At 35.9% G+C, this 13,877-nt stretch overlaps 1 protein-coding gene across 9 annotated transcripts in view; it reads left to right on the top strand.

The window, feature by feature from the left end:
- Nucleotides 1-13,877, top strand: part of CACNA2D3 (calcium voltage-gated channel auxiliary subunit alpha2delta 3) — a 422,236-nt gene that overhangs the window by 184,058 nt on the left and 224,301 nt on the right. For all 9 annotated transcript variants that reach the window (XM_069027740.1, XM_069027747.1, XM_069027744.1 and 6 more), the window contains one exon: nucleotides 1,969-2,131. In XM_069027740.1, the coding sequence (XP_068883841.1) occupies nucleotides 1,969-2,131 (163 nt within the window). The remainder of the gene's footprint in view (nucleotides 1-1,968; nucleotides 2,132-13,877) is intronic.

The raw sequence follows: 13,877 nt of genomic DNA on the forward strand, positions 1-13,877 counted from the left end.
AACCCCAAACATAAACCATATTATTGCATATACACTGGTAGAATTGAGAAGAGAGAAAATACAGACTCAGACCAATAAATCAATGAATGCTAAATCAACTGAAGGAACAATCAGTCCTAAATACCCTTAATTGTAAAATAAGTGGTTTCTTTTCTCCTTTTTTTTTTTTCAATATAGCAGATTTTAGTACTTGGCTAGCTTCGCCACTTGCAGAACTTGATGAAAGAGGTTGCCTACTAATTAACTCTTTTGGAAAAGGAAAAAAACCAATGAATGAAATGAAATAATGTTTTTTCAGAGATGATTTCAAGTATATTCTGATATCCTTATTTGAAATTTGTCCATTTCTCCTTCCATTTACAAAGTATTATAAAAAACCATGGACAAGTAAAATTTACATCCTTGAATTCACTAAGTCTGGATGTGAATTACCATAGAAATTATTGCCTGATACGTGCCTTCAGTTCAAGAACAGCATCTTGCTGCATATTCTAGTAGTGAATACTTTATCCTCAAAGGTAATCATCTTCAAGCATAATACTTGAATAAAACTTTTTTTTATCAAGTCAGATTAGTTTCTGTTAAGCTGCCTTTCAAATACTGGCCTGCCTCAGTCTTTGTTATATGATTTAGGGTATGTGGAACTCTGACGTTGTCTGGATATTTTGGTTATACAGAGAAGTTCCTCAAAACCTAGCATGAGCTCCTTTTTATTCTACTTTCATTTAAAATCCAAACTATGGGTTGGTCATTCTGAGAAACCAAAAGCTAAAAGTGCAGGACAAAGAAAGCTGCTCTCCAAGTAAGCTTCCATTGAAGGTACTGTTTGAATAATTAATCCTTTTAGTGGAAGTGTACAGGTTGTAAGATTTTAATGGGCTCTTGATCAGTAGAATGAGTTGCAGGTCACACTAAAAAAGAGTGCTTGTGAAAAGCCTTGAAAGTTTTTGTACTTGCTGGTCTGTTTTAGTTTTGCAAATAGTATAATACATTAATTCTTGTACAAGTTGTGTAAATGTATATCACCTGTGAAAGCACAGATTTATGTTTAAATATTATGTACATTTATTCTCAAATGGATATTAGGACAGGGGCTCACATTTACATTAATGTGATTCTTCAAAGACACTGAACTTTGGCCTCTTCCAATTAGGAAACACATCACAAACTGTTGTCAAGGGTTAAGGTATTTAAGAGGTTAAAAAGTAGTCTGTACTGTTTGTTGTTTTCAAAGCTTAGTAAAATTTCTGGTTAAACTAGGTCATAAAGAAATCAGTATTTTTATCTAAATTGCCTTTGCTTATCTGGTTATAGTTCTGTACAAAACAGGCCAATAGTCTTCAGGAATCTTTAATAAGCAGTTGATAATTTCTTGTTCAAAATAAGTCCCTGCTAAGTTTATATGTCCATATTAAAGTATGCATAATTTACAAGGCCAACTATGATGTACATTTCTAAAATTCAGTATAAAGCAAATAATTTTAGGAAATGTCAGTCAGTACATATCAAGTACACATCTACAGCTGTAGTTAATACTCCTGTGAAGAAAAACACTTTTAGTTTTTCAGGGACTAAGTTCAGCACTAATAGCAGTTCTTGATCTGGTGGAAATAAGCTAAACAGAGAGATCATAATTAGGTAATCATTCAGAAAAATATTTAAATCTAGAAAGCTGTGTATTAAAAACAGTACATATATTGTTTATGATTAGAGCTTTTCTTGGACTTCCCCTAATATTTTCAGGGCAGCCAGAAACAAGAGGGTTTTTTCTTGAGATGTATTGATAAATCTGTTCTCATAAATGTACCTGTATGAAGAGTATAGAGGGAATCTGAGGGTAAAAATTTCTTGTTCTGCTCTTCTAGCTGGAGATGTTAATCAGTGGATTGGTAGATGTGTTAAACCATTCAAACCTCATTTTTATGCTGAATGTGCATTCTGAATAGAGATTGTGGGTTTCTGTTGCAGTATGAATACTTCAACGCTGTGCTTATAAATGAACGAGATGAAGAAGGAAACTATTTGGAGCTGGGGAAGGAGTTCATTCTGGTGCCAAACGACCACTTCAATAACTTGCCTGTGAACATCAGTCTGAGTGATGTCCAAGTACCCACCAATATGTACAATAAGGGTAAGAAAAGAGCTCCTTTATTTTGTCATTCCACTGGCGAAACAAAAGCACACCCTTGCTTAAAAATGAAGCTGTTGATTAACTGTTTAGTATCTGTGTTGTCCAGTTGGCCATAACACTGAAATTTCTGTGGAAGAATGTTTTAAGTATGACAGTTCTGTAATAGCTTTTGTTCTGTGGCAATTTAGCAGTTTAATGAGGTTAATGATTTGCATATGAGGCTTGCATGAGTTCTGCCATGGAGTATGGCAGAAAATGCTTATTCTAGTGGATTATTTTCCAGAATTTTTGAATCATTTGAGCAGAGCTTACATTGTCACTTACCAGTTGTATTCCATCTTTGCTGAGACCTAGAATTGTCTTTGAAAGATACAGGAGAGGTGGAGGGGAATACTTTGTTAGATTTGTGCTTTCAAACTCCTTTCTAGCAGTATATGTTCTATTCTAGCTCTATATGCACAAACTCTGCTGGGAGCTTTCAGATAATATTAAGAAGGAATATTTTCTACTCCCCTATTTGTCATAAGTGCTGCATAGATCATAGCACTAGCAACCAGCAACATTAGGTATTAGAAGTGATGGACTTCAGTCTAAAAATCGGGAATGTAAACTAAACTCAGATATACATTTACTCATTTTCCTTTTGCCATTTCCCTTTAATTAGACAGCAGAAATTTGTATTTTTCCAGTGCTTATGAAGCACCTATCTATTTATTTTTCTTAAGCCAGTAATAAAAGAAAAATTAAGAAGGAAAGCGCCAAAGTTTCCTAACAATGTCTACAGTATATTTGTCACTGGTCTGTAGAAAGCTGCCTAATCTCGTTATCTGGTTCCTCTTCTGTGTTTTAACTCTACTAAAAGACATCTAAAAGGACATTAAGTGCTTTCCTCTTAATACATTCCAGGCTAGCAATTGTGGTAATCATGCAAGGATATTGTGTAATCACAAATGCAAGGCAAATTAATTCAGATAAATTGGTCTGGTAAGAGAAGCAGTGAATATGAGAGCTTCTTTTCGAAGTTAGGATTCTGACTTGAGAATCCTGAGAAGCCAAAACTCCTACAGTAAAGTCTTAAACTAGGGATGAAAAAATAAATCTTCCTAGAGAGTATTTGAAAGGCTGTGAAATTATTAATGCAGGATGTTTTGAAAATACTTGGAAAATGCTTAAAACTTCTAAAGATACCAAAATGCTTTTTTTTTGTGCAAGTGCTAATATTTATTGAATCTAGCCTGTCTATAAATTAATTCATTTCAGAATTGCTAAAGAGGAAAAAGAAAAGGTTTGTGAAGGAATATAGAGGTCAGGCAACTGTGCTTTTCTGGAGAAGAAAGTTATCCTGAGTAGTTAGTGACAGCAGTATAACTAAAGAACATTCAGGTATGTCATACATGCTACTACTGTGCATAGAATGCATTTTATATGCTGATTACTCATTGTTAGAGGCCAAAGTCAATCTTCTTGCTTTGGCCTCTCATACAGGGATTTTATATAGACATGGGGAAGATAGAGCTCTGTGATGATTCCTGTTTTTACTTTGTCTAATTCAGGCCATACAAAATTGTCGCTTTATGCAGCTGCAAGAAAAAAACCACATTTTTTAATAATTTAAATGTATTCCAACTGCAGAAATCTGGTTTGTTACTGGCATTTTCCTTGCACGTGGACATAATAATCTTTGTTTGGAGTCTGTCAATGTCTGGAAGTGGTCCTCTTGCCAAAAAGTGAAGTATATACTTAAATTTTTTGTTGCCCAGTTCTGTAATGCAGAGGGGTGATAACAAGTTAATTAAATCCTAACCTGAGGGTACAGGCAGTAGATATTGATAGGTTTACAACCAAGTGTCTGCACAATACCATTTCTCTATAAAGGGCCTGTTGTTCATTTCCAGGTTATGTTTTATTTTATTGAATTACTAGGGAAATCCACAGCCCAAACTCACAGCTGAAAACAGACAAGTGTGATCACTGAATTGTTAAACACAGGACTCTTGAGTTGACATAGAAAAAAAGAACTCTATTTTTAAGCTAATTCTAAACTTTTTCCTTAATTTTGTTTTTTTTTTTACTTGTACAGATATTGATAATTTGTAATGGGTTCAGAGAAGAGTCACAGGACTCATCAAAGAATCAACAAATGGGCCATGGACTGAGACCACAGGAGCTCAGTTCATTTAGCTTATTCAAGAGATGATTAAAGGCTTAATTAGTTGTTCTGTAGTTAATTACTAATACCAGGCTCTATAATCTGGTTGCCAAAGATTGCAGAAATCCAGTGGCTGAGATCAGGTTCCATTATTTTGCAAATTGCACAACTGCCAGCTCAGTTAAGCTTTGGGAAAAGTTTTGGCCTGGTCAGCTTCCATGATCACAGTGCTCCTGCCCAGCTGCAGAATCACTGATGTTCACAGTCCCTAACTAGGCACTAAATGAGATTGGCTTAAAAATCTTGGCACATAACCATACTGCTATTCTTTATGTACCTTCTGGCTCTTTCAGCCTCTCCGTAGACAAGCTTAAAAATATTGATGGCAACAACAGGATTAAATAATTCTTGTTCTAAGGAAACCTTCAAGTTTGGAATCCGAAAAAAGCCAAATTTCATTACATTTATGATGAAATCAAGAAAACTAAAATACAATAAATATCCAATCAATGATATTAAAATTTAGCATGGAAAATTTTGAAAAGGAAAATGAGAGCCAATAAAAGAGACTGCTGATCTTAGTGAGTTAGTCATATACAAATATTCATAGAAGGAAAAAGAAGGGTAGAATTAAGGTATGTCTTTCATGTTAGAAAGAAAGCTTAATTTTTGAATGTACAGAATCAATCTGAATCCAGTTTGGGCAATGCAAAGGCAGAAGTCCAGGTGTATATAAGGTGCAGTCTCATTCAGCTTCTGGGGTCTTTTATTAAAAAAAAATTACATAAGTTATATAGAGGCACAAAATGAGTTCCCACAGGTCTTGTTTTTATGTCTTCCTATTAATTTATAATGTAAATGATTTGGGATGTGCTGCTGTCTTGGACATGTCTTGCATATATACTTCCACAGCTACACATTCCTAAGAAACTCAGATATAACTTTCTACATATCAATCAGACTATTTTAAACAACTATTGTGGAAGAGATTAGTAATAATAAAAACAAGATTAATAATTTAAAGTTTGTATAGTTTCAGCATTTGATTTATTGCTTTCTGAGATGTCAGTAGTATATTTAGAAGAATCTAGGAACGTGACATATAATTAAAAAGTAACACTTGGAATGTGGTCTAGGCTTTCTGGCAACCATCCATGGGGAGCATGGCAGTAAGATTGCCACCAAAACTCTATAACGGATTTATGTACACAAGGAGATGATAAAAGAAGACTCAAAACTGATCTTGCAGATGCTGACAGTATATATAAGTAAAAGAAAACTAGAGTAGCATTTTATCATTTGTTAGTATGGGAATATAGGTAGCCGAGATCCCACATTCTTTGTGCAAAGTATGTGCTCTATCTGGGATGAATAACCTACTCCAGTTGCCTTTGTTTTGGTTTTTTTTTTTTTTTTTTTCCCCTAAATCTGTCACCTCATATTTACCCCTACTTGTGGACAGCAATGACACATTTTCTGCTGTTGAGTTTTCACTCAGCAGTTTTTCCATGGAAGAGGCTTATGAATAACAGGATAAATGTGGTTTTCAGAGGAATGTAGATGAAAACCAAAGCTGAGGTGCAGGTCAGTGTGTCTTGGTGAACTGTGCTTAGACAGTTCTACGTTATAGCGCCTGTTGAAAAGCAAAGCCTAGCATGGTACAGTACCAGAGGTGACACACAGCAGGATCTCATCCACTCATGGTAGCTTTGCATAAAATCTAGGAAACACATGAGGAAATATATTGTCTCAATATTACCTGAAAACAGCCCCAGATTTTGAGAATTTGCAGTTGGTCTTTCTTTATATGACAAGGTAAAATTTACATTTGTAGAAAGGGGAGGAGCCCAAATTATCTTCTTTACAATGATTCAAAAATATCAGGATGCAAGCCCTTCTTGCCTTTTAACCTATCTTTCTCAGTGTTATAGTTTCTTCACAGTAAGAAATTTAGAACCGAAGAGAGACTTCTGTGCCTGAGAGCTTTTTCATGTATGAAATTGTTATTTGTTTCTAAATCCCTTGTATTTCATAAAATCTTATGATACCTCTGCCTCCATATTTGGTCTAAGATTGAGATTTTGGACTAAAATCTTACACACCCAAAGACAGCCTTTCTTAGTGTTCTTAAACATAAAAACGCCTTTTAAAATAAGCCAAGTTTGACTTTCCTCATTGGGTATTTGGATAGAAGTAGGGTGAGAGTGACCATGTGTAAATCTATCTAGCAGCCCTGGGCAGTATCTCTCAGATGTGGTGGAGGAGGTAGAAAAATTCCAATAGAGGTGGATTGGAGAAAGGATAATTTCTTTGTTTGGATCAGATCAGATGCAGCTTGAGAAGTATGTTTGATTTTGCCTTTAAAAAAAACAAAACTGAGAGAACAAAGTGAAACAATTTATCTTGGCCATAGAAGGGAAGTAGGCTTATATAAGTCGATTTAAAGTAATGGGAGGTTTTTCCTTTGTTGTCATTTCTAGTTTACTGAATATATAATCTTGTTTTATTTGCTCAGTTTTATAATGGAGAAATACTTCCTAGAGGATAAACCTTCATCCCATTAACACAGCTGACAGTGCAATTAAGTGCATGCTACAGCTTTGCAAGACTTATTTATCCACTGAACTTTTTGTACTTATTAAAACTCATTGAGCAGAGAGTCCAAACTTAACTACTGGATAGAAAACCCTGGACTTTCCAATTTTAAATACTCTTAATTTTCTTAAGTGTATTTTTCTTTCATCATTAGTGAATGTCTGAGGAAAAGACATATGTATATAGACATATATGAAAGTATATATATTTATATCTATATGTATATATATGTATCTCCTATGTGGTGGAGAGTGGTGCAGTCTGTTCTCACACCAAAGGATGTTGACATATATGTGTGATTCACTGAAGTATTGCAGGAAATATTATGGACATAAGATAGTTTTGTGACCACGGTTCTGCAACTAAGTTGTCAAGTCCTGCATCAGAAGAATATTAATTTAAGCTGCAGCACAAGGTTAATGTCTCTATTTTCCTCCCCACGCAGAGACAGTCAGATCACAGCTCTGCACTGCTGTCCATTTGTACAGCACACAGCAGATCACTTCTGAGAGCCAGGATAATACTGTCACCAGTGTTTTAGTGCTTGCCCGTTTTCCCAGAGTTTGTTTCTGCTGAGATTCCATTGTACAGCCCGAGGCACAGCTTCTCACTCTAAGCTCTGTGACTATTGAAGCGTTTCAGAGCTGGCTCAGCAGTCTGGTCTCTTCAGCACAGCCCCAAGTGCCACTGTCACACACAGAGTTACATTTTCATGGTCCTGAAATTCAACACGTGCTCAACTACTGTGCTCTGTGTGGGGGGATTGAGCTTCAGGATTCTGTGGAACTGACATCTGTATCTTTTAGCTTGGGCTTTTTTACTCCTAGTAAAGCCCTGGAGTGAATATCACAGAAGCTCTTAAATGCCAGAGGTGAACACACAGCAGTGCCATGCTGGTACAAATGAATAGACTTGTTCTGAACAGACTCAGTTTTGGAAATTTTTCTTCCTGGGTTGATTTACAGTGATGTCTGTTCAAATTAGTTTGAACACTGAAACATCCACTCCTGCCATAGAAATTTGTGAAAAGTATTGAATTCACTGTCTTTGAAGTGCCCAAGATGAAATGTTGATTGGTGTGTGGAAAAGTGGGATGTAGTGGGCAATGCACAAAAGGACCATATTAACTTGTCCACGTGCAGTGAAGTCTACAATAATAACTCTCTTTCATACGTGGCTTTCTGAGTACCTTCCTGCTTTCTGTTGTTCAAGCTGAATTGAAATACCAGGGTCTGGGCATGTGCAGAGGGTTATTCATGTGCATTTCCTCTTTTTAGAAACCTGATATTGATAACTGCCTCACCTAAAAGACATTAGACTGCTTCAGGGAGGATGTTTGCTCTCTGCAGGGAGAAGAAAATATGTTAGAATCAATTAGCGAATCTAATAATGATATGTCAGAATAAAGCATAAAATTTCCTCAAAAATGTTGGGTCTGGAAAGTTACTCTCCAGCTTTCATTATACTGGAGAATGGGGCTTATACTAATGAACAATGTTTCATTTTTTTCCTTATATGAATGCATTTTAAACTCAGGAAGTTACATGAACTTTTAGCACAGTGCTTATACTGATTTCTTTTTAATGTTGACATGATTTATACTGAATACATTTCTCAGCATTTACCTACAATTTTTTCCAACATTTCATCATGTCTACTACTATAAATGAGTGAATTTTCACATCCTTTCTTACATCTAGCAAATTATATTTCATAGTACGGCCATGTGATTTGGAACTATGTTATGGATTTCATAGTCATGTTTTTGTGAATTTTGTAATTGAGTCTTCATTCCCTACTATAATGTATTTCAGAGGGGAGCAACTGAACAATATAGCTTAAATATAATCATAATTGACTGCTAAAAACCTCTCCTTAATGACAGTTCCCTCTTTCCCACCCTGACATTAGAACGTGATCCGTGCATGTTGCCTGTTGCTGTTTTGGCACTAGGGAGGATTTTTCTTATCAGATTGGCTGTCTTTGGCAAAAACCTATTTGCAGCCCAGTGGTTGGTTAGTTTATAAAATCTCTGCTATCAGAAACTGCCAGGTGCCTCAGTAAATTACTTTTACATTTTTACATTATCAGGCCTGGTTCTCTCTTGAGTTAGGAAATGCATGTATATTACAGGAAAGACTTTTTTAAAGGCAGCTGGAGAACAGTTTGTGCATTGTAAGGTGAAAAACTATTTGCTCCAAATCCTTTTTTTGTTTGAGATTGAAAAAAGAAAAAAAAAATCAAACCAAAAAACCACTGGATTACAGATTGTGAGGTATCTATCTACCCAGATATATTTAGATAATGAAGTAGAAGCCTTCATGCAAGATGTTGCTTTGTCTTTACTGACAGAGCAGACAGAATCAAGATAGAAAGTAAAATTTGATGCTCAATTATACAGCCTGAAGTTAATCTGCTGCTTTGAAAAATAAAAGCAATAATATAAATTTTAACTTAGACAAGTCTGTCTTAACTGTCTTCCGTCTGTTCTTCTCATCCTGATACTGTGATAGAGCTGCTGTTCTGGAGTTTTTGAAGTACAGGAAGCAATTTTATCAGTGCTTTCCATAACTGCAGAGTTTTTCAGTGATGGATGCTGAAGTCTCTGAATATTTTCAAGCGTTTCTGTCAACGGGAGATATGGTTTATGTCAACTCAACTAACAAACATAAGGCACACAATATGTTGCTGAGAGTCTCAAACTGTGTAAATCAAGCTGTAAAAATCCATGTTTGTAAAAACTGGTTTGGGACTGTAAAATACACTTTAAAGTTCAATAATAAGTAAAAAGGTAAATAAGTCTTCATTAATAATATTCTAAATGAATTTTTCCTTAATACCCCACTTATACTAATTCCATGTCAATGGATTTGGAATGCATTCAAATATTAACAAGCATTTTGACTCTGTAACCGTGATCACTCTCTGTAAATATGGATTTATAAAAAAAGTGATTAAAAAGTATCTTAGCTCTTAAGGTATATGTGGACTTCACTTATTTTGAAGACAAGATGACTATAAGTATTTTCCTATGGATTTAAATTCAGTTCTTACCATTGCTCTCATTTCCACAATTCAATTCCTTTCCATGGGGTTCTTTACAAGGTTGCAATACTGTGTTGCAGAAAGAGGCTTTATCTTTTTGTCTTACAGCTTCGCTCATGACATGATTCTTTGCAGCACATGTGCACTGTCTTTTGTGCCTCTCTTTGTCTCTATCATTTCCCTGGCTGTTGAAAGTATAGATTTTTTCATGTGACTTAAACCTTTGTTTAAAAGCTCTCTGTTAGGATTATTGTTATTACTGTTTTGGGAAGTTGGCAATCAATTACTTTGTGCTCTTTTATTGTTTTGTGGATTGTAGATTGTGGCATAGTTTGGGTTGGAAGAGACCTTTAAAGGTCATCTACTCCAATTCCTCTGCAAGGGCAGGGACAGTTTCACCTAGATCATGGTGCTCAGAGCCTGACCTGGAATGTTTCCAGTGACAGGACATCAACAAACTCTGAGTAACCTGTTCCAGTGCCTCACCAACTTTGTAAAAAATTTCTTCCTTGTATCTAGTCTGAACCCACTATCTTAATTTAAAACCTTTGTCTCTTGTTGTATTGCAAGATATTTAATATTTTCTTGCAATTACTTCCATCCTTCATCTCTTTCAACCTTTATAATCACCATTACTTTTAAAATTATTTACCAACAGCATGAATGGAATACAACTTTGAATGATTCTGAACTCAATGTCTTTAGTACAAAAGACATCAGGCATAGCCAATGCTTTTCTGCTTACCTTATTGACTTCTTGAATGCTGAAAACATTGCAAAAGGAGACCTTGGTCTTAAGACTTCTCAAATATTCTTTAACGTTTGCTTGAACAGTTTAGAGACTGGTAAAGAATATTACCTGTGTCAAATGGCATTTCCATTGCATGATGCTCACTGCATGTTAAAAATGAGTTTATGCACTACAAGTCAATAAATGCAGACTCTAATCAAAAGTTTTGCTTGCACAGGAAAAAAATTCTGCTGCATGTAATAGAGCCTTCTCTAAGAGATATTGAAATGTGATGAACCACAACCATTTTTTGATTAAGTGAGGTTTTTTCAATTTGATACTTAAAAAGAGCTATGAATATCATTCAGTCATACTTTCCTATCAATGCCATCCAACTGGCTGCCAAAATCGAGATTACCTATTTTCTAGAATATTAGAACCAAAAAAAAAAATCATTTCTCAAGTGATGCAGAACGATTATAATCTGCAGCTAGCACATGTGCAAAATCATTTTCCTGTAAGGTGTGAAATTACGAAATAAAATATTGTCTGTCACTGTCGTATAGGATTTTATGGACTTTGCTTCTGAAAATTCAACATCCTGGAGTTATTATTTAAATAATCATGGTCACATACTGTCCTGGACCACTATATTTATATTTTGAAATCATTCCCCTGGATTGTCTTCACATTTTAAGATCTTTAGGACAGGGTTTGCACTCTCTTCCTAACACTGGATATAGAAAGGAGCTTTCTTAGTCCAACTGATTTAATCAAGGTTTCAGAGAATATCCTATCTTCCCATATTTCTTTGTTTTAACTCTTGTTGCCTGTTGGACAGAGATGCACAGACTTCTCTGCTTCTTCCATCTGGTTTTGCTTAAATTCTGCCTCAAATCTGATTGCCAGAGTTTACTCAGGCTGCTGCTTTGTTCTTGAAAAGGGCTTTAGCTTCACAGATTTTTTTTTTTTTAAATTTTATTTTCCCTCTCAAGCCTCTGTCTTTAATAGCAAGCCTTTTGGAAATGTTGGCATCGCCACGCAAGATGTGCACTGTGCTTTATTTCTGCTGTGTTCTAGTCTGTCTCTGGCTGGGGGTCTAATCTGTGTGTTTCTGATACATCCTCATCGCCATGGCAACCCGATGTCAGATCCAGGCTACATGGAAACGTGCAGTACTTCCTCTAGAAAGCCCTACTCTCTCCCACTCTGGATCCAGCAGCTGTTGCTTAGTTACTTAGAGTTGGGCTTTGCCTTTTGACAAATGCAGGGCAGTGAATGTTTGTTACTGAACACTCTCTCAGGTACAGCATTAAGAGGCTTTTTGACCTGGCACACCTCTGTCAATCATGATGCCATCCCTACTTCCTTGTTTCTTTTAAGGACAAGAAAGTGACAATAATCCTGGGTTTCTGAAAACATTTAGGAGTGAAAATGCATTAATTAAATGGGTGTCTGGCAAAGTAAAAACTGTAAGTTTACTATGTAGTGGAGAAGATTGACATTTGACAAAGAAAAATAGTAGTTTATCTAAAGATATATATATTATTCATTTTGTCTACTGTTTTCAAATACTGTATTAATTTGTTTTTCCATACTGCTACATAACACTGACCCTTTGATTTTTCTTGGGTATGTGTTGTGTGAAGAGGAGAAAAGGCAGCTTGCTTTTCTGGTTGAGCATTAGTGTGCTTGGCTAGGATATAAACTGTTTCAAAATACTGTTTGGCTAAAAACTTACAAAGACATTTTCACACTATACTTTGTTTATTTAGGTGTCTTGCAGCTTTTATTTGGCACATTCCTGAAGGAGCAAATAGTGTTTAAGAATACATAATGGATTTTGTAATGTACTCATCCCAAGTACATTTGTACATCTGCTCAATGTTTTTAATACTATCTTAAGAGGCTTTAGAACCAGCTGAACATTTTCATATCTTGTATGAGTAAAACTTCCATTTTACTCAAATTTTGAAAACAGTCTTTTATGCAAGGAAGTGCTACACAAGGACTATAAAATCACAAGAGAAGTAAGGGTCTTGATTTGAGAGGATATGAGCTGGTGACTTGGCAGAGTAGTAGATAACTGTCCCATTATATCCAATACTTGTACGTTCATACTGTGTTGGTGCTCCCAGGAATGGAGCAGTAGAGGTTTCATTTATTATAGCCCAGTACAACTGTGATGCATTTCACCCGCTAAAACATTTTCTCTAAGTGTTCTCATGCCTCCATTTGCTGTATGCAAGAGGCATGATGTGTTGTTAAACACAGGATGACTTTAGAACCTCCTTCAAGGCATTATTTGTTGGTCCCAACTGCACTGTGCAATTAAGTCAACCTGCTTCTGAAACTCTGTGACTCTGAATATCTGTGCAATAAGAATCAGACATTTATTGTGAAATGCCAATTAACAGGTTTTGTCTTGTGTTCAAACAGCTTTTGTAAAGACTGGTGCACAGACCTGTCCCTGAGAAATTTCTGTAAGGATGACTGTTATTTCCAAGACTGTGCCTTGCCTTTGTCAGACATCACTTTGGCAATAGCTCTGATAAAATTGTCCCTTTTGCTATGTTGTACGTCAAGTATTTTACAGCAAAGTTGGCTGGGTTTAGCAGCAGTCACATTTGCTTTCTTTTCCCCTAATTTGCAGTGTGTTCCACTGGCTTCTTCTACTGCTAGCTGTGACATTTTCCTGCTCTGTCACTTGCCAGAGGTTTGAATTTCCTCACTGCTGATAGTTTCTCTTCCATCAAAGTGTGCAGAAATTTCTCCTTGCCGTGTGTCAGAACTGGCTCCTTTTTTTTGCAGTACTCATGGCTAATTTTGCTTCCGTGATGAAAATGCAGTAGATGTATGGCCTCTGTTCAACTTGCTTAATACCTACATTCTCAGAATTTGTTTTCTCTTTTCCACTTGGAAAGGCATTTCTATCAATGGTTTTTCAGTTTGTTCACCCTTTCTCTCAGTCACACCCTGGCATCTTAGAGTTCTGTGGTGTGGTATTTTCTTACTATCCTTTCACGTTTCACAGTCCTCAATTTGTATCATGCAAAAGTGTGGAAATGAGTATCTCTCACGGAAAATACAGAAATATTGTATGTGAATTAATTTAGTCAGGATTACTTCAGGGTTTTGACTTAAGCTCTCAGCTCAAGGCAGTTGCTGGGTGGGCAATCCCATTTATTTAAAGCATGCTAGAGACAGGTCTGACTGCCCCATATACC

The sequence above is a fragment of the Aphelocoma coerulescens genome, chromosome 12, assembly GCF_041296385.1.
Source record: "Aphelocoma coerulescens isolate FSJ_1873_10779 chromosome 12, UR_Acoe_1.0, whole genome shotgun sequence".
Classification (NCBI taxonomy): Eukaryota; Metazoa; Chordata; class Aves; order Passeriformes; family Corvidae; genus Aphelocoma; species Aphelocoma coerulescens.